Source organism: Schistosoma mansoni, chromosome 7 (genome assembly GCF_000237925.1).
Source record: "Schistosoma mansoni strain Puerto Rico chromosome 7, complete genome".
Taxonomy (NCBI): Eukaryota; Metazoa; Platyhelminthes; class Trematoda; order Strigeidida; family Schistosomatidae; genus Schistosoma; species Schistosoma mansoni.
In genome coordinates this window covers 828314-846904 of record NC_031501.1, presented here as the reverse complement: position 1 = coordinate 846904, position 18591 = coordinate 828314, and the positions used below count along the sequence as shown (strand labels likewise).

The 18591-nt window shown below is 39.7% G+C and overlaps 1 protein-coding gene across 1 annotated transcript; it reads left to right on the top strand.

Annotated features, from left to right (window-relative positions):
* Nucleotides 1-12765: 12765 nt before the first annotated feature.
* On the top strand, nt 12766-13362 carry Smp_097380 (putative groes chaperonin). Its single transcript, XM_018798569.1, has 4 exons — nt 12766-12864; nt 12898-13062; nt 13097-13186; nt 13222-13362. The coding sequence occupies exons 1-4, from the start codon at nt 12862-12864 to the stop codon at nt 13270-13272; spliced, it is 309 nt and encodes a 102-aa protein (XP_018653498.1). The 5' UTR covers nt 12766-12861; the 3' UTR covers nt 13273-13362.
* Nucleotides 13363-18591: the final 5229 nt, after the last annotated feature.

The window sequence follows — 18591 nt, the reverse complement described above, 5'->3', positions numbered from 1 at the left end:
TAAGGATACTGTAAGTCATAAGAAGATCACCTCTAAGACGCCTGTACTCTAACGGGTAAAGGTTAAGTGATTGGAGGCGCTCTTCGTAAGCTTTGAATTTGAGTCCCCGAACTGATATCGTGGTTTGACGTTGTATACGTTCCAGAGTGTCCTTATCCTTTTGGAGGGAGGGAGGAAATACTATGATTCCATACTCCAAATGGGGACGAATAAGACAGTTGAAGATTATGTGGAAGATCGGCAGTGGGCTTCCTGTAGATGACCCCAACTAGACACCTCGAGGTGGTAGACAAAATTACTGAGCACCAAACAGACTAATCAAGATTGAGAAATTCTTGGTTGTGAAGTTGGTGCGCAAACTCAAAATACCTGTGGCATCTTCACTATCTCATACTAGAATTTCCTACCTTGAATACCAACTTATGTGATGATATGTCCCATAATTTTTTTCTCAGGCTAATTGTTATACAGATTATAGAGAAGAGGCTCACAAGCATCAATTTAATAGACTTGAGTCGAAACTTCACAATATCCATAAAGTAAGCACTGACTGGAACCCGTAGTCAGATAAATTCTACCAGATTAGCCTTCAAACGCTTTTAAGGAGAAGCTGAGTCTTCTACAGGAAAAAGCCTCAAGAACTGATAGGTCCACCAACTTTCTCTTTTTATTACTATCTTTGGTATTGACTTATTGCTTTTTGCTGATGATGTGAAACTTTGGAGAGAGATACGTAATCATAATGATATACTAGTACTTCAGGAGGATCTGACCCGACTTCAAAGTTGGGCAGACGACAACAGACTTACCTTCAACACTTCAAAGTGCAAGGTAGTCCATCTGAGACATGTTGCAGACTATAGTTATAACTTAGGTAACTCCCCTCTAGAAGTTTCCCAAGTCGAAAAAGATTTAGGAGTGTTGGTACCCTACGACCTGAAATCGTATGCGAACTGTGACAAAAACGCCTCTCAAGCAAACCTTGCACTGGTAACATTGAAGCGCATTTTTGGCCAGTTTGACGGTAGAACCTTCCACATAATCTTCAACAGTTTTATTCGTACCCATTTAGAGTATAGTTGTTATAAAGTAGGCTTGTGGAGCACCTGGTTCGAACTATGACCTTGGGAAATCGCGTTCGTCGAGCTTGTTCCAGAAGTCAGAATTTACATGGCTTCACCCTCAGAGCAAGATTCTGAAGAGAGAAAAAAAGAAAAAGAAACTGAGGGGTAGCAAGGCATTTGGATATGAATGATAACCAATGCTTAACATTTATTAGTGGAACAGATGGAGGTATGATAAATTATTAGATTAAATTAGTACTATCTCATGTTGCAAGAGTGAACTGTGATTAGGGGCTCCAGAGGAGAGAATGCAGTAATAAAGAACAATGAGTTTTGATATTTATCAAGGTGGAGTAGGTTCCAATGAAGGAGGGAAGTCAAGGTTGGGATGAGGAAGAACAGAGAGTGCATGTAGAGAGTAGAGTGTTGAGTAAAATAGCAACCATATCCTTTACAGTCTGTTTTTTTTCATCATCCGATGCCTGCCACACAGTTTTCATGTAAAAGTCCGAGTTAGCATGTTAAAGGTTGTCTTAGTAGAATAGTTAATCCAGCACAAAAATTAGAAACATGAGTCTGAATGGTGAGTGTAGGAGAACAATCTCAATATCACATATTGATTGACTTGTTCTCATCCATAAAGAGCCTGATACAAACAAAATGTTCTGCCCCACAAACACGGGTGGATTGAAATCATCGCCCCCACCATCAGTGCTTGCTGGTCAGTAACTCCACCCTCCCTCCTTTTGTGATGTCAGGCTCATTTACGCTTATTTTTTCGATACATATCATACCTCACACAATGCTCCGTGTTTCACATCCTGTTGGAAAACACTATTTCTATAAGTACCATGTTACAAGCTTATCAGACAGTTACAAATTATGGACTGTGGGTAAGGCTTCGATGAAATGTTTTTATTGACTATATAGTAAGAAATAAGTATATAATTACAATCCGGGAATCTTAGAGAAAATATGAAATGCAGTTGGCACAATCTGTAATCAAGCAGTATAAGAGACTGTTCCCGTACAAAAATTACAAAACAAGGTTGCGGCATTAGATTCCCAACCTAATTAACTAAGGGTGTGGATCCGAAATGACAAGATGAATAGGAAGAATCAGAGGCTATGGTGAATTATTTTGAGGCAGCTTTCACTCAGGAGTTTCCTATAGACGAAGAACTAGATCCGAATACGAAGTCAACAAACCATCTACTCACCTTGGATGTTCATCGAGATGATGTACTTAACTACCTTAACACTTTAGACACGGAAAAGTCAGCAGGACTGGATGAACTACACCCCGAAATCCCGAAACAAATTGCACAATATATTGCAGCCCCACTGACTGTGATATTCAATATGTCACTTGACGAAGGTGAGTTGTCTACTGATTGGAAGGATTCAGTCGTCACTCCAATACACAGAACAGGACCAAGACAACTTCCATCAACCTACACACCTCTCAGCCTTACCAGTGTTGTGGTTAAAATACTGGAAAGAATAGTCAAAAAGACCGTAATGACACTTATGGGAACCAACAACTTGTTAGACATAGAAAAGTATGGTTTCACAAAACGTTTATCTTGCACAATCAACCTCCCTATGGCAAGGTAGCAATAGATAGAGCCTCTAGACAATGGAAAATCAGTGGATATGGTCTACATAGACTTCACCAAAGCATCTGATAAGGCACCAACAAATAGACTACTCTTGAAGCTAGAAAATATTGATATTGCCGGATCTCTCCTAAAATGACTTCAGGATTTCCTAGTGGGTCATGGAAAGAAAGTAAGAATAAATTCCAAGTGCTCAACCTGGAGACCAGTACTGAGTGGAGTACCTCTAGATTCTGTCCTAGGTCATTTAATTTTCATACTGTGTGTAAACGAAATCCCAAGGGTAGTTGAGTGCCCAGTATTACAATATGCTGATAATGTAAAAACCTGGCGAGAAATAACAGGAGACGCGGATGTATACGCACTTCTTGAGGACTTAGATATTGTGATTAGTTGGTCTAAAGACTGGCTGGTGCCCATCAACGCGGCCAAGTTTGTCTACATGCACTTTGGGGACACAAAGGTAAATAGGTACAACATAAGGCAAGTGCTTGTACCCTTGGTCCGGTCTCACAAGGTCTTGGGGTGACAGTGAGTCATAATCTTATGACCACCCCACACTGTCGGGAGGTTGCAGCTAAGGGGTCTAGAACCCCAAGGGTTTAAGAACGGACATTCATGAAGTTAGATACTACCATGTTCACTACAGTATACACAACGTTACTGATAACTAAGCTTGAAAATAGCATTCAGGCTTCAAGCTCCTGTTCAAAAGGTGACTAGGATATCCTAGAAAACGCACAGAGAGCATCTGCAAACGCATCACAGTGAACCGACACTATTGTACTCGTCTTACATGGTATCTGCAATGCAGTGAAAGCTGACATTGAGTACACTGCAGCTCAACGCGTTTATGGAACGACACTTTGACTTGCGGGAGAATTCGTGGAACCTTCGTCTTCTTTAGTGAACATGGATCTAAACTACTACATGAACAGGCTTACAAACGCAATGCGTTCACTTAAACTTGTTCTTACTTGACTGTAGTCAACTGATGTTTTCGTTCAACCTGACTTATGATATAGAACACACGTCTCTGTATGTCGAGACCCATACGACGGCATACGAAGGACCCTTCAGTGAACTTCAGTGTGAAACTATGTATTATAAAGTCGATAAGAACAGAACTAACGATAGCATCAGCATCGAGCACATCAAAGCAGTATATTTAGAAGGAAACCCTACCCACATCGATGTTCCTTCGGTACAATCGAATGTCACGTCTCTTACACTTATGATACCTCATCCGATAGCCATCACTCACGATGATACTTTGACAGTATCTGGAAATGGACTCGAAACAACACATTCTGGAGGGAGAGTAAGGTTTCCAGAACATTTAGTGTACGTATCGTTAAAAAATGTTTTTCAAAAATAACAAAAGAACATTCGGTAATGATCGTTTATTCGTTACCCCATGAGCATTGGTTTAATTTCGTCTTTTTTGTGTCTTTACACGAGCGTAATTCAGCATGCACTTACATATCGTTTTTTTCTTTTCCGAAACAGCTGGAAAGGATGAGAAAAGCACGACGAAGTTTACGACGAACCGAAATTTTTATTGTATCTTGTTTCTTTATTACTGTATTGCACTACATGGTTCCTTACCTCAACTCAACTCAAAATACCTGTGGCATCTTCACTATCTCATACTAGAATTTCCTACCTTGAATACCAACTTATGTGATGATATGTCCCATAATTTTTTTCTCAGGCTAATTGTTATACAGATTATAGAGAAGAGGCTCACAAGCATCAATTTAATAGACTTGAGTCGAAACTTCACAATATCCATAAAGTAAGCACTGACTGGAACCCGTAGTCAGATAAATTCTACCAGATTAGCCTTCAAACGCTTTTAAGGAGAAGCTGAGTCTTCTACAGGAAAAAGCCTCAAGAACTGATAGGTCCACCAACTTTCTCTTTTTATTACTATCTTTGGTATTGACTTATTGCTTTTTGCTGATGATGTGAAACTTTGGAGAGAGATACGTAATCATAATGATATACTAGTACTTCAGGAGGATCTGACCCGACTTCAAAGTTGGGCAGACGACAACAGACTTACCTTCAACACTTCAAAGTGCAAGGTAGTCCATCTGAGACATGTTGCAGACTATAGTTATAACTTAGGTAACTCCCCTCTAGAAGTTTCCCAAGTCGAAAAAGATTTAGGAGTGTTGGTACCCTACGACCTGAAATCGTATGCGAACTGTGACAAAAACGCCTCTCAAGCAAACCTTGCACTGGTAACATTGAAGCGCATTTTTGGCCAGTTTGACGGTAGAACCTTCCACATAATCTTCAACAGTTTTATTCGTACCCATTTAGAGTATAGTTGTTATAAAGTAGGCTTGTGGAGCACCTGGTTCGAACTATGACCTTGGGAAATCGCGTTCGTCGAGCTTGTTCCAGAAGTCAGAATTTACATGGCTTCACCCTCAGAGCAAGATTCTGAAGAGAGAAAAAAAGAAAAAGAAACTGAGGGGTAGCAAGGCATTTGGATATGAATGATAACCAATGCTTAACATTTATTAGTGGAACAGATGGAGGTATGATAAATTATTAGATTAAATTAGTACTATCTCATGTTGCAAGAGTGAACTGTGATTAGGGGCTCCAGAGGAGAGAATGCAGTAATAAAGAACAATGAGTTTTGATATTTATCAAGGTGGAGTAGGTTCCAATGAAGGAGGGAAGTCAAGGTTGGGATGAGGAAGAACAGAGAGTGCATGTAGAGAGTAGAGTGTTGAGTAAAATAGCAACCATATCCTTTACAGTCTGTTTTTTTTCATCATCCGATGCCTGCCACACAGTTTTCATGTAAAAGTCCGAGTTAGCATGTTAAAGGTTGTCTTAGTAGAATAGTTAATCCAGCACAAAAATTAGAAACATGAGTCTGAATGGTGAGTGTAGGAGAACAATCTCAATATCACATATTGATTGACTTGTTCTCATCCATAAAGAGCCTGATACAAACAAAATGTTCTGCCCCACAAACACGGGTGGATTGAAATCATCGCCCCCACCATCAGTGCTTGCTGGTCAGTAACTCCACCCTCCCTCCTTTTGTGATGTCAGGCTCATTTACGCTTATTTTTTCGATACATATCATACCTCACACAATGCTCCGTGTTTCACATCCTGTTGGAAAACACTATTTCTATAAGTACCATGTTACAAGCTTATCAGACAGTTACAAATTATGGACTGTGGGTAAGGCTTCGATGAAATGTTTTTATTGACTATATAGTAAGAAATAAGTATATAATTACAATCCGGGAATCTTAGAGAAAATATGAAATGCAGTTGGCACAATCTGTAATCAAGCAGTATAAGAGACTGTTCCCGTACAAAAATTACAAAACAAGGTTGCGGCATTAGATTCCCAACCTAATTAACTAAGGGTGTGGATCCGAAATGACAAGATGAATAGGAAGAATCAGAGGCTATGGTGAATTATTTTGAGGCAGCTTTCACTCAGGAGTTTCCTATAGACGAAGAACTAGATCCGAATACGAAGTCAACAAACCATCTACTCACCTTGGATGTTCATCGAGATGATGTACTTAACTACCTTAACACTTTAGACACGGAAAAGTCAGCAGGACTGGATGAACTACACCCCGAAATCCCGAAACAAATTGCACAATATATTGCAGCCCCACTGACTGTGATATTCAATATGTCACTTGACGAAGGTGAGTTGTCTACTGATTGGAAGGATTCAGTCGTCACTCCAATACACAGAACAGGACCAAGACAACTTCCATCAACCTACACACCTCTCAGCCTTACCAGTGTTGTGGTTAAAATACTGGAAAGAATAGTCAAAAAGACCGTAATGACACTTATGGGAACCAACAACTTGTTAGACATAGAAAAGTATGGTTTCACAAAACGTTTATCTTGCACAATCAACCTCCCTATGGCAAGGTAGCAATAGATAGAGCCTCTAGACAATGGAAAATCAGTGGATATGGTCTACATAGACTTCACCAAAGCATCTGATAAGGCACCAACAAATAGACTACTCTTGAAGCTAGAAAATATTGATATTGCCGGATCTCTCCTAAAATGACTTCAGGATTTCCTAGTGGGTCATGGAAAGAAAGTAAGAATAAATTCCAAGTGCTCAACCTGGAGACCAGTACTGAGTGGAGTACCTCTAGATTCTGTCCTAGGTCATTTAATTTTCATACTGTGTGTAAACGAAATCCCAAGGGTAGTTGAGTGCCCAGTATTACAATATGCTGATAATGTAAAAACCTGGCGAGAAATAACAGGAGACGCGGATGTATACGCACTTCTTGAGGACTTAGATATTGTGATTAGTTGGTCTAAAGACTGGCTGGTGCCCATCAACGCGGCCAAGTTTGTCTACATGCACTTTGGGGACACAAAGGTAAATAGGTACAACATAAGGCAAGTGCTTGTACCCTTGGTCCGGTCTCACAAGGTCTTGGGGTGACAGTGAGTCATAATCTTATGACCACCCCACACTGTCGGGAGGTTGCAGCTAAGGGGTCTAGAACCCCAAGGGTTTAAGAACGGACATTCATGAAGTTAGATACTACCATGTTCACTACAGTATACACAACGTTACTGATAACTAAGCTTGAAAATAGCATTCAGGCTTCAAGCTCCTGTTCAAAAGGTGACTAGGATATCCTAGAAAACGCACAGAGAGCATCTGCAAACGCATCACAGTGAACCGACACTATTGTACTCGTCTTACATGGTATCTGCAATGCAGTGAAAGCTGACATTGAGTACACTGCAGCTCAACGCGTTTATGGAACGACACTTTGACTTGCGGGAGAATTCGTGGAACCTTCGTCTTCTTTAGTGAACATGGATCTAAACTACTACATGAACAGGCTTACAAACGCAATGCGTTCACTTAAACTTGTTCTTACTTGACTGTAGTCAACTGATGTTTTCGTTCAACCTGACTTATGATATAGAACACACGTCTCTGTATGTCGAGACCCATACGACGGCATACGAAGGACCCTTCAGTGAACTTCAGTGTGAAACTATGTATTATAAAGTCGATAAGAACAGAACTAACGATAGCATCAGCATCGAGCACATCAAAGCAGTATATTTAGAAGGAAACCCTACCCACATCGATGTTCCTTCGGTACAATCGAATGTCACGTCTCTTACACTTATGATACCTCATCCGATAGCCATCACTCACGATGATACTTTGACAGTATCTGGAAATGGACTCGAAACAACACATTCTGGAGGGAGAGTAAGGTTTCCAGAACATTTAGTGTACGTATCGTTAAAAAATGTTTTTCAAAAATAACAAAAGAACATTCGGTAATGATCGTTTATTCGTTACCCCATGAGCATTGGTTTAATTTCGTCTTTTTTGTGTCTTTACACGAGCGTAATTCAGCATGCACTTACATATCGTTTTTTTCTTTTCCGAAACAGCTGGAAAGGATGAGAAAAGCACGACGAAGTTTACGACGAACCGAAATTTTTATTGTATCTTGTTTCTTTATTACTGTATTGCACTACATGGTTCCTTACCTCAACTCAACTCAAAATACCTGTGGCATCTTCACTATCTCATACTAGAATTTCCTACCTTGAATACCAACTTATGTGATGATATGTCCCATAATTTTTTTCTCAGGCTAATTGTTATACAGATTATAGAGAAGAGGCTCACAAGCATCAATTTAATAGACTTGAGTCGAAACTTCACAATATCCATAAAGTAAGCACTGACTGGAACCCGTAGTCAGATAAATTCTACCAGATTAGCCTTCAAACGCTTTTAAGGAGAAGCTGAGTCTTCTACAGGAAAAAGCCTCAAGAACTGATAGGTCCACCAACTTTCTCTTTTTATTACTATCTTTGGTATTGACTTATTGCTTTTTGCTGATGATGTGAAACTTTGGAGAGAGATACGTAATCATAATGATATACTAGTACTTCAGGAGGATCTGACCCGACTTCAAAGTTGGGCAGACGACAACAGACTTACCTTCAACACTTCAAAGTGCAAGGTAGTCCATCTGAGACATGTTGCAGACTATAGTTATAACTTAGGTAACTCCCCTCTAGAAGTTTCTCAAGTCGAAAAAGATTTAGGAGTGTTGGTACCCTACGACCTGAAATCGTATGCGAACTGTGACAAAAACGCCTCTCAAGCAAACCTTGCACTGGTAACATTGAAGCGCATTTTTGGCCAGTTTGACGGTAGAACCTTCCACATAATCTTCAACTGTTTTATTCGTCCCCATTTGGAGTATGGAATCATAGTATTTCCTCCCTCCCTCCAAAAGGATAAGGACACTCTGGAACGTATACAACGTCAAACCACGATATCAGTTCGGGGACTCAAATTCAAACCTTACGAGGAGCGCCTCCAATCACTTAACCTTTACCCGTTAGAGTACAGGCGTCTTAGAGGTGATCTTCTTATGACTTACAGTATCCTTAACACTTCTGGTCATCCCCTTAAACATCTTCTTAAGCTTAGTCACAACACTAATCTAAGAGGTAACACCCAGAAATTGGAGACCCTACATAGCAGAACAGACTGCAGACACAACTTCTACTCCGTTAGAGTTGTCAAGTGCTGGAATTCGCTGCCGACTGAGCTAGTCCAAGCGACCTCCCAGGAGTCCTTTAAGAGGAAACTTGACTTATTCTGAAGGACTAAGGATAACATATTATTATGATTTACTAAATTATTTTTTTCCTCTATTATCGTTATTATACCTAGGTTTTTGCCTGGAGGTATTGGTGATCCACTACTACTAGACACGGAAGCCCGTTAAGCGAAAGCTTCTTCTATTCCGTCCTCAACCATTTGAACCTTTTGAGTTTGACAACGCTTCAACCAGTAGTGAAACCAAAAGTCAGAATCGAGGGTATTCGAAGATATATTTGACAGGCTATCAATATATCGAGAATCAACTGATCTAGGCTGACGAGTGATTGCAAAGGATGTTGAGCACTGCATTCTTAATCGTGATATGGTGCACATGCATGAGTGAGAGCCTTCAGCTAGGTGAGTCCATTGAAACTAATGTGGTCAGCATCCAATGTCGATAACTTAGAGAGCAATCGGTTCCGAGGAATTGTTTACGGTTAAAGATCACTTCCCCCTAGTGGGGTAGTGATAACCTTAAGAAGTAGCTAGCCAGAAGTTTAAACCCAACGAGTTTGCCTTTGGTAAACATTTGTCTGATAGCATGTTGTGTTTAGCAAGGTCCGGTCGTCCTTCCTTACAATAAGGAACCGTGTAGTACAATACAGTAATAAAGAAACAAGATACAATAAAAATTTCGGTTCGTCGTAAACTTCGTCGTGCTTTTCTCATCCTTTCCAGCTGTTTCGGAAAAGAAAAAAAACGATATGTAAGTGCATGCTGAATTACGCTCGTGTAAAGACACAAAAAAGACGAAATTAAACCAATGCTCATGGGGTAACGAATAAACGATCATTACCGAATGTTCTTTTGTTATTTTTGAAAAACATTTTTTAACGATACGTACACTAAATGTTCTGGAAACCTTACTCTCCCTCCAGAATGTGTTGTTTCGAGTCCATTTCCAGATACTGTCAAAGTATCATCGTGAGTGATGGCTATCGGATGAGGTATCATAAGTGTAAGAGACGTGACATTCGATTGTACCGAAGGAACATCGATGTGGGTAGGGTTTCCTTCTAAATATACTGCTTTGATGTGCTCGATGCTGATGCTATCGTTAGTTCTGTTCTTATCGACTTTATAATACATAGTTTCACACTGAAGTTCACTGAAGGGTCCTTCGTATGCCGTCGTATGGGTCTCGACATACAGAGACGTGTGTTCTATATCATAAGTCAGGTTGAACGAAAACATCAGTTGACTACAGTCAAGTAAGAACAAGTTTAAGTGAACGCGTTGCGTTTGTAAGCCTGTTCATGTAGTAGTTTAGATCCATGTTCACTAAAGAAGACGAAGGTTCCACGAATTCTCCCGCAAGTCAAAGTGTCGTTCCATAAACGCGTTGAGCTGCAGTGTACCCAATGTCAGCTTTCACTGCATTGCAGATACCATGTAAGACGAGTACAATAGTGTCGGTTCACTGTGATGCGTTTGCAGATGCTCTCTGTGCGTTTTCTAGGATATCCTAGTCACCTTTTGAACAGGAGCTTGAAGCCTGAATGCTATTTTCAAGCTTAGTTATCAGTAACGTTGTGTATACTGTAGTGAACATGGTAGTATCTAACTTCATGAATGTCCGTTCTTAAACCCTTGGGGTTCTAGACCCCTTAGCTGCAACCTCCCGACAGTGTGGGGTGGTCATAAGATTATGACTCACTGTCACCCCAAGACCTTGTGAGACCGGACCAAGGGTACAAGCACTTGCCTTATGTTGTACCTATTTACCTTTGTGTCCCCAAAGTGCATGTAGACAAACTTGGCCGCGTTGATGGGCACCAGCCAGTCTTTAGACCAACTAATCACAATATCTAAGTCCTCAAGAAGTGCGTATACATCCGCGTCTCCTGTTATTTCTCGCCAGGTTTTTACATTATCAGCATATTGTAATACTGGGCACTCAACTACCCTTGGGATTTCGTTTACACACAGTATGAAAATTAAATGACCTAGGACAGAATCTAGAGGTACTCCACTCAGTACTGGTCTCCAGGTTGAGCACTTGGAATTTATTCTTACTTTCTTTCCATGACCCACTAGGAAGTCCTGAAGTCATTTTAGGAGAGATCCGGCAATAACAGTATATGTTTTAAATTGTAGATCATGCCTGTAAAAATGACGTGTACCTGCTATTGCAGAAATATATTATTATTATTATTACTTATTTCTTACCGACCTGTAGCGTTCTATAGTACTTGCTGTGCAAAAGCTGATGGCGACGTCACAGTATTTCTTTTCTCGTCTTTGTAAATGTAGAATATCCCGGGCTATTCAAGGATGACCATGCTTCTTCTCCTTTGGGACTGTCCAGAGTATATATGGTTGAGTTGACTGCTGTATAACTGCCTGAAATGAGTCCATGCTTCTTCCACTGATACCCCTGAATCAATTATTCAGTTTTCAGCCGATGCTTCGGAGTTGATCGCCTTCATATCTGCCTTCCATATGTTGAGACGAGCTGGTGCAACTAATTGACAGGCCATCTCAGCCATAAACTTGAAAAAGATGACTGCTTGATCACTTCTCCGTAGAGGTGGCAGGAATCTCATTTAACCGACGTCGTCAGGTGTGTTAAGACTAACTTCAAGAGGGACGAGGAGCTTCGTAGGTCATATCTGGTGGGATCTCTTATGTACTGGGATAAAGTAAGAGAAATTGTGGTTTCAAACATTTTCTATCAAATGGCGTTCTAAGTTTACCTAGTATATATACAGTGCATTGAAGTCGCCCACTATAAGGGTTTTACCTCTATTACACCAGGAATTAAGTTCGCTTAGGAGGAAGTCGTCTACCACACATTTTGGAATGAGATAAATTACAAATAATTCAATATTTTGCCGTCCACATTTCAGCCTGCAACGCACTAGTACTTATTTCCCTGAATCACATGCCACTGTCTCAACATATCGTATGATTAAGGTACTTTCTGTGTACAGGATGCATGTCTCTTTATTTACATTTCACCGTTACATTTATATTCCACGTTAAAATGATAATTAGTGCGTATTCACTAGTTTTGTCTCTGTTCACCTCCGTCTAGTCGTTACATTTACCCTTGCCTAGCTATACTCCTTAAGCGATTGATTTATCTACATTTGGCATTTGTCTTCTCTTAGCTCTTGTAGTTTGTAACATGGAGGATCACATATTGCGATAAACCGACTACCTGTCGATAAAATTGACATCTCGCGGTTGCAGAACTTCTTCTGTCATGGGACAAAGGTATTCACACAAATTTTAAGATGTATATACCTTCGATTAACTGTTCTCAGTAGAACTAGTACAGTCGGATAGCTAAATTAGGAGCCACCGAAATGTGGAGACCATGCCTGGAAATCAAGAAGCAAATGCACAAAAATCATTTGAATCACACAAGCCTGACATCATAACGTCAGATATTGAACAATTGAAATCATTAGTTTTGTTTGTCCAAGTTTGCGCATTAACTCGTGAGTGCCTGCTGTAACTGCGCTTCGAGAATCTGCTGGTTGGTGACATGGTTGGTTTCTTGTTCCGTTAACTATGTTAAAAGGCTGCTCGTGCATTTAAAAAGTTCGCCCCTCTTTATGACCGAGTTCTGGTCCAACGTTTTGAGGCTGAAACCAGAAGTAAAGGTGGGATCATGATACCAGAGAAAGCTAAAGGCAAGGTTCTTGAAGCAACTGTGGTTGCACATGGTCCTGGATCGAGAAATGAAGTAAGTTATTTATTATTAATTGTGCTTTCTGTAGAAAGGTGAAGTTGTCCCTGTGTGTGTCAATGTTGGTGACAAAGTTTTCCTTCCTGAGTACGGTGGTACTAAAGTCGTACTGGACGAAAATGTAAGTACTGTTTAAATTAAGTAGAATGTTTGCAGGAGTATTTCCTTTTCCGCGAAACTGACATTTTGGCCAAATTCGAAAATTGACCGGTGTTTTAGATCTAGTCCCCACACCTTTGTACACTGATTAATCAAATACCATAGTTTTTCATCTGTAATAAATCTTTTCGCATATTGTATTTGGGTTATTGCGGTATGTCGCTTATCGTAGACACCATTCATGTAGTTGTACAAGGTTTACGTTTACTGGAGTGATTAAGGATGTTCAAGACTAGTCACTCAGGTTTAGCTGTTATGTGTACTGAATGCTGATTGTGAACATGTAGTTTTAAGAGCAACTGGGGGTAACCGGTTGTTACATGCGATACTCAGTCTTCATTGTATTTCTATCATAGCATTGCCATGGTGGTTCCGAATATAAGCAACTCTACACCCATATATTTGACATACGCTCCACAAGACATGGCTTATTTACGAAGAGCTGGTGGTAGGATTGGTGTTTACCTGCTTACGTTAAGTGCTTATACAATCGACGCAGTGTGTTGTTAGGTTGCTTAGGATTGCACAGAACTTGTATCTACCCCCCTTGATACTTGCTGCGTGATTTAACGGTCCGCTGTAGTGTTTTCGTGTAGTTCCATTATGTGGTTTCGAATACCTAAGGCTTTCGAAGGTATGGTTGGGCTTTAGCCTTAACGGGCTGGTTACTTGGCAGTCTGCTGCGATGTAATTTAGATTGAATAGGTGTTTATTACTCAATGTCAGCCTCCTATCGAGACTTTACGGCAGCTAGCACAGCATTCTAGTTGTCACTTTGGAATATGTGGTGTTTCATTCCGTTATTGCTCTCCCATAATTGATAAACATTCATACTGAGTGGCCAATATCGTTACTCGGTTTTACGCCTTGCAATCATTCATGTGAACAGCTGTAGATGGTTGCATAGTCTTGTACTTGTCTATGTTGATAAGACTCCATATATCTCGATTTCGCCTCAGTGATACAAACCAACTTGTCATATCTGGTCCCTTTTAGGAAGTGCGACAAGAAACTAGAGATGACGTTAATTCACTCCATACTATCATTTTAAAACTTGACGTATGTACACTAACTTCATAAATATAACGTCTCGCGAATATTTTTCGTAGGGGATGTACGGTGTTTCATTCCGTTATTGCTCTTTCATAATTGATAAACATTCTTACTGAGTGGCCAGTATCGTTACTCGGTTTTATGCCTTGCAATCGGTGATGTGAAGAGCTCTAGATGGTTGCATAGTCTCGTACTTCTAGTGGTGTATTTTGTTGGTAGTTTCTAATACATACAGTAACGTTTTCCATTAATCATGGACGTAATCCAAGCACCTATAATTTTGTTGACCCTTCAGTGGTTAACTGTCAGTCAGCTTAAAGCAGCGTGAGACCGTCAATCAATGTGCTTCGAGCTAACTTACTGTATCACGACAAATGCAGGTGGACAAAAAATGCTTATTTTAGTAATGCTAATGATAGCAAGGAAAGATCAGACATAAACAATATTACTCGTACAGAAAGAATGGATTCGTAGGATATAGTGTTCATAAGGAAAGAATGTGAATGCACTTGGGTTGTTGGACTGATTTTGAGAAATGTCACCCGACTGATGGTCAGGACGATCACATATGTCCCAACCAGGTTTTATTATGCCTGAGAGGTTTTATGGACTTTTACTTTAGTGATCTGGCCATCCTTAGCTTTCTTCCATCTTGCTACAGTCTGCGTAAACTGTATTAATTATGGTTTAAAAAAGCGTGACGTTTTGATTACTTGTCTATGTCGATAAGACTTCACATATGTCGATTTCGCCTCAGTGATACAAACCGACTTGACATATCTGGTCCCTTTTAAGTAAATCAATTTTCTGATGACCAATGTTAATAATTACTTTCCACAAGCATACGGGTTTACTGTTTGTATAAATTAGTTTATTATATTCCTGGCCAGTAAACTGAATCACTTTCAGCTTGTTTGCCAGGAATTACTTCCGTCGAACATTTTATCTATAAAGTAAGTTTATATCTGTAACATAAAATGGGTCGCATATACTACCGATGGCGCTTCTTGTTTTTGAGGAAGTTTATCAAGGAGACTACAATCAACTGGATGATCTTAACTGAAATTAAAAATAGTTGGTACAAACGATATGATGTTTCACTGGTTATTAGTGAGTCAGTATACAAGTCCAAGTGTAAACTACGATCCAGCATAATCCATAACTAGTTCTGTAGTTTTGAAAATTCTTGAGAGATACTTGTAAAAGAAATGCCTAGTTTTGTTACATAAAAATCATCAATGCAATTAAATATATGATGCTAAGTTAAGTGTCATGTTTGATATTACGAACTGATCTTAGACGACTACTGAGAAATAGGAAGCACTGAATATCAATTTCATCTTAGTATGGGACTTATCAACAGTTTACACATACAACCCTACTATGAACATTATTTACGTCATAAGTACGAACTTCTACCCAATTTTCACTAATAGATAAAAATAATAGCTGAATCGTAGTCTTGTCTTCTAATGTTCCTAATTATTATCATTAGTATTAACAATGTAGATTAAAGAAGAAAATTATACTGAAATCTTAGTTTTTTTTTTCTGTCAGGAATAACGTAATAGGAAAGAACATGTCATACATTACATCGTAATCTAAAATAATGACTCTTTATGTGGTCACTTTTGGACAACAGTTTTATGGAAAATATCCTGATTTCCTTTAAGTTTTGAAAATAATATTGAGATGAAGATTTTTGAAGTTTTTTACAGCACGTTCTTATTTGATTCACTCACAATCAGCAGTATATTAATAAATTAGTTCAATAGTGTTTGTTATTTTGAGCTGATGTAAATTGAAAAGGCACTTAAGACTAACGTTCATTAAGTATATAATTCGTTTTAGATTCGTAGCTTTGTCATAATAAGCTAATAAGTGTTTATTTAGTAGGTGGGATTCTTACAGTATTAAATACGAGATAGAATGTATTATAAGTTTATTTTATTTAAACACATAAATATTAGTACAAAAAAGCACCAGATACATATGCGCCACCCAAATCTCATTTGATTTGTGTGAGGGCTGTGATACTGCTCAGGTGCCCAAACTGAAGCAGGTGGTTTTCTTAGGGGGCCACAACCGGAGCCTTTGACCTAAAAATCTGATCCACAAGGCAGTGGAGCATCGTGAGGAGATGCAGTCACATGGTAGCCAGTGGCCGACGATTGATTCATACGCCATTTGTTCCATCAGGATACTGGAGCCCATGTGCATCATTGGTTTGGGATCAGGGTTATCCAACTCCCCTAGGTGGACTTTCGGTGTCCACCAACCCGATTAAAGAGCCGGACATTCGCTTTTCGTCCTCTCATTTTCGGAAACAACACCCGTGATGCGAGAAGGCAGTGAGTAGGACTTCCCTGGCAGAGGCTATATATTCGCGTGGCCATGTGAGAGCATTTGGAGAGGGAGAGCAGATTCTCCACTCTCGGCCGTACCAGGGCATTTGGGGGCCCTTTGTCCTTAATTTTGAAGTTGCTTTACTGCACAAGACAACATTTCAGTAGACTTTTGTTACAACCATGCATTTAGGGAGTTTTCATGCTGAGGTATTTTAGTATCCATGGCTTCTTTTGTCGTTTCTGTACAAATCAAAGTGTAACTTATATGTGAAGCACCTCTGTGTCTGTGCTACTTGACTGCTCAAACTTCAATAGTTAAGATAAGGTACGAACTCGCAATTCATTGGTTGATAGTCAAGGAAAAATTCTAAATGTGGTTCACCGTGTGATACCATCCAAGTATTTTCACATATCTCATAAACATCAAGTGAAAAATGTTGGTTGGCAGACATTTATTTATTTATTTGAACACATAAATATTGGTACAAGGGAACACCAGATATATATGCGCTACACAAAACAATACGAATGGGAAGAGAAAAAGGGGTAAGGTGCATATAAGAAAAAAGAACAACAACTACAGGTTAGTGCAATAATAAGAGAAATAGTGGGGGAAACAGAAATGTACAACCAGAAGATCTCTTTCAGTTAAGGTCGTTATGACCACTTTATGAAGAAAGTGAAAGAAGGTTACAGCAATATCACCACTGGCTTCTATTCTGAGCTATATCTGATAACGTCTCTAGCCACTGTGTTGCACCATCTCTCGGACCCCAACCAGGGAGTCGTGAAGGAACAACAGAAGCTAGCCCTTTGCAGCTTTCTTTCATGCCACAACACCATGTCATACACTGACCACCTCTCCGCTTTTTCCAACCAGTCCCAGCGTCGGCAGAGAATGCACGACGTGGAATTCTCTGCGACGACATTCTTAGAACATGTCCAAGACACCGAAGTCGGTGTTTCAAGATAGTGACACCGTTTGGATTATCGTCTCTGCGTGCGAACACACGATACCGAACCTCTGCATTACTAACATGGTGTTGCCACTGGATGTCAGCAATCCTTCGGAGACAACGATGATGAAACGCAGTGAGTCATCTAACATCCTCAACTCGGAAAGGCCAGGCTTCACAAGCATAGAGCAAAGCTGCTCACACCGACGCGTTGTTGATCCGACCTTATACAGCCAGACTGACATCACGATGGAGCCAAAGATGGCCCAGATTGGCATAAGCCGCTCTGGCTTTCACTGTACGTGCATCGATCTCATCACTCACACCACCGCCAGCATATATATATATATATATATATATATATATATATATATATCATCAAACTGAACCGCGAGTTTCGGCCCTATCTTGTGATCCTGAAACCGAAGAGACAAGTAGCAGATCAACGAACACGTGTGGGTTTCGCAAATAAACAAATGATATGATTCCTTGTAGTAAAAGAACTATCTTATTTAAAAATTCAATTCACAGTCCTAATGTATATTGTTCTCGGAAGTGTCTCACTTGTTATTGGAATTGTGAGGTATGAGATTTGCTTCGTTTCGGCCCATTCAGTCATTACAGATGTGCAAAATGCGGAAGAAGGGATTTCGCAAGCGAAGAGAACTCTTACCATATTCTACTATTTTCTGTTCTAAAAATAATGAATTATATTTAATACGATGTCCAAATCTATCTCGAATATTTACGCATTGGTGTATATTGATCTATGTATATCTATCTATATGGGTATCCCAAGTAGATTAACAGGAATGATTGAATTCATTGTCAAATTTAATAATGACATCCTGGTGTTATTTTACTGGTGTATCTTTCAAATGGTTGAATGTTGATTGGTTAACTGATCTGAAAATGTTTGATCAATCATTTAGAGTCATTTGTGATCAGATTTCTCTCCTGATGGATGTCGATCACATGTTAACACAAACATGCGTAACCAGTCTTAATCA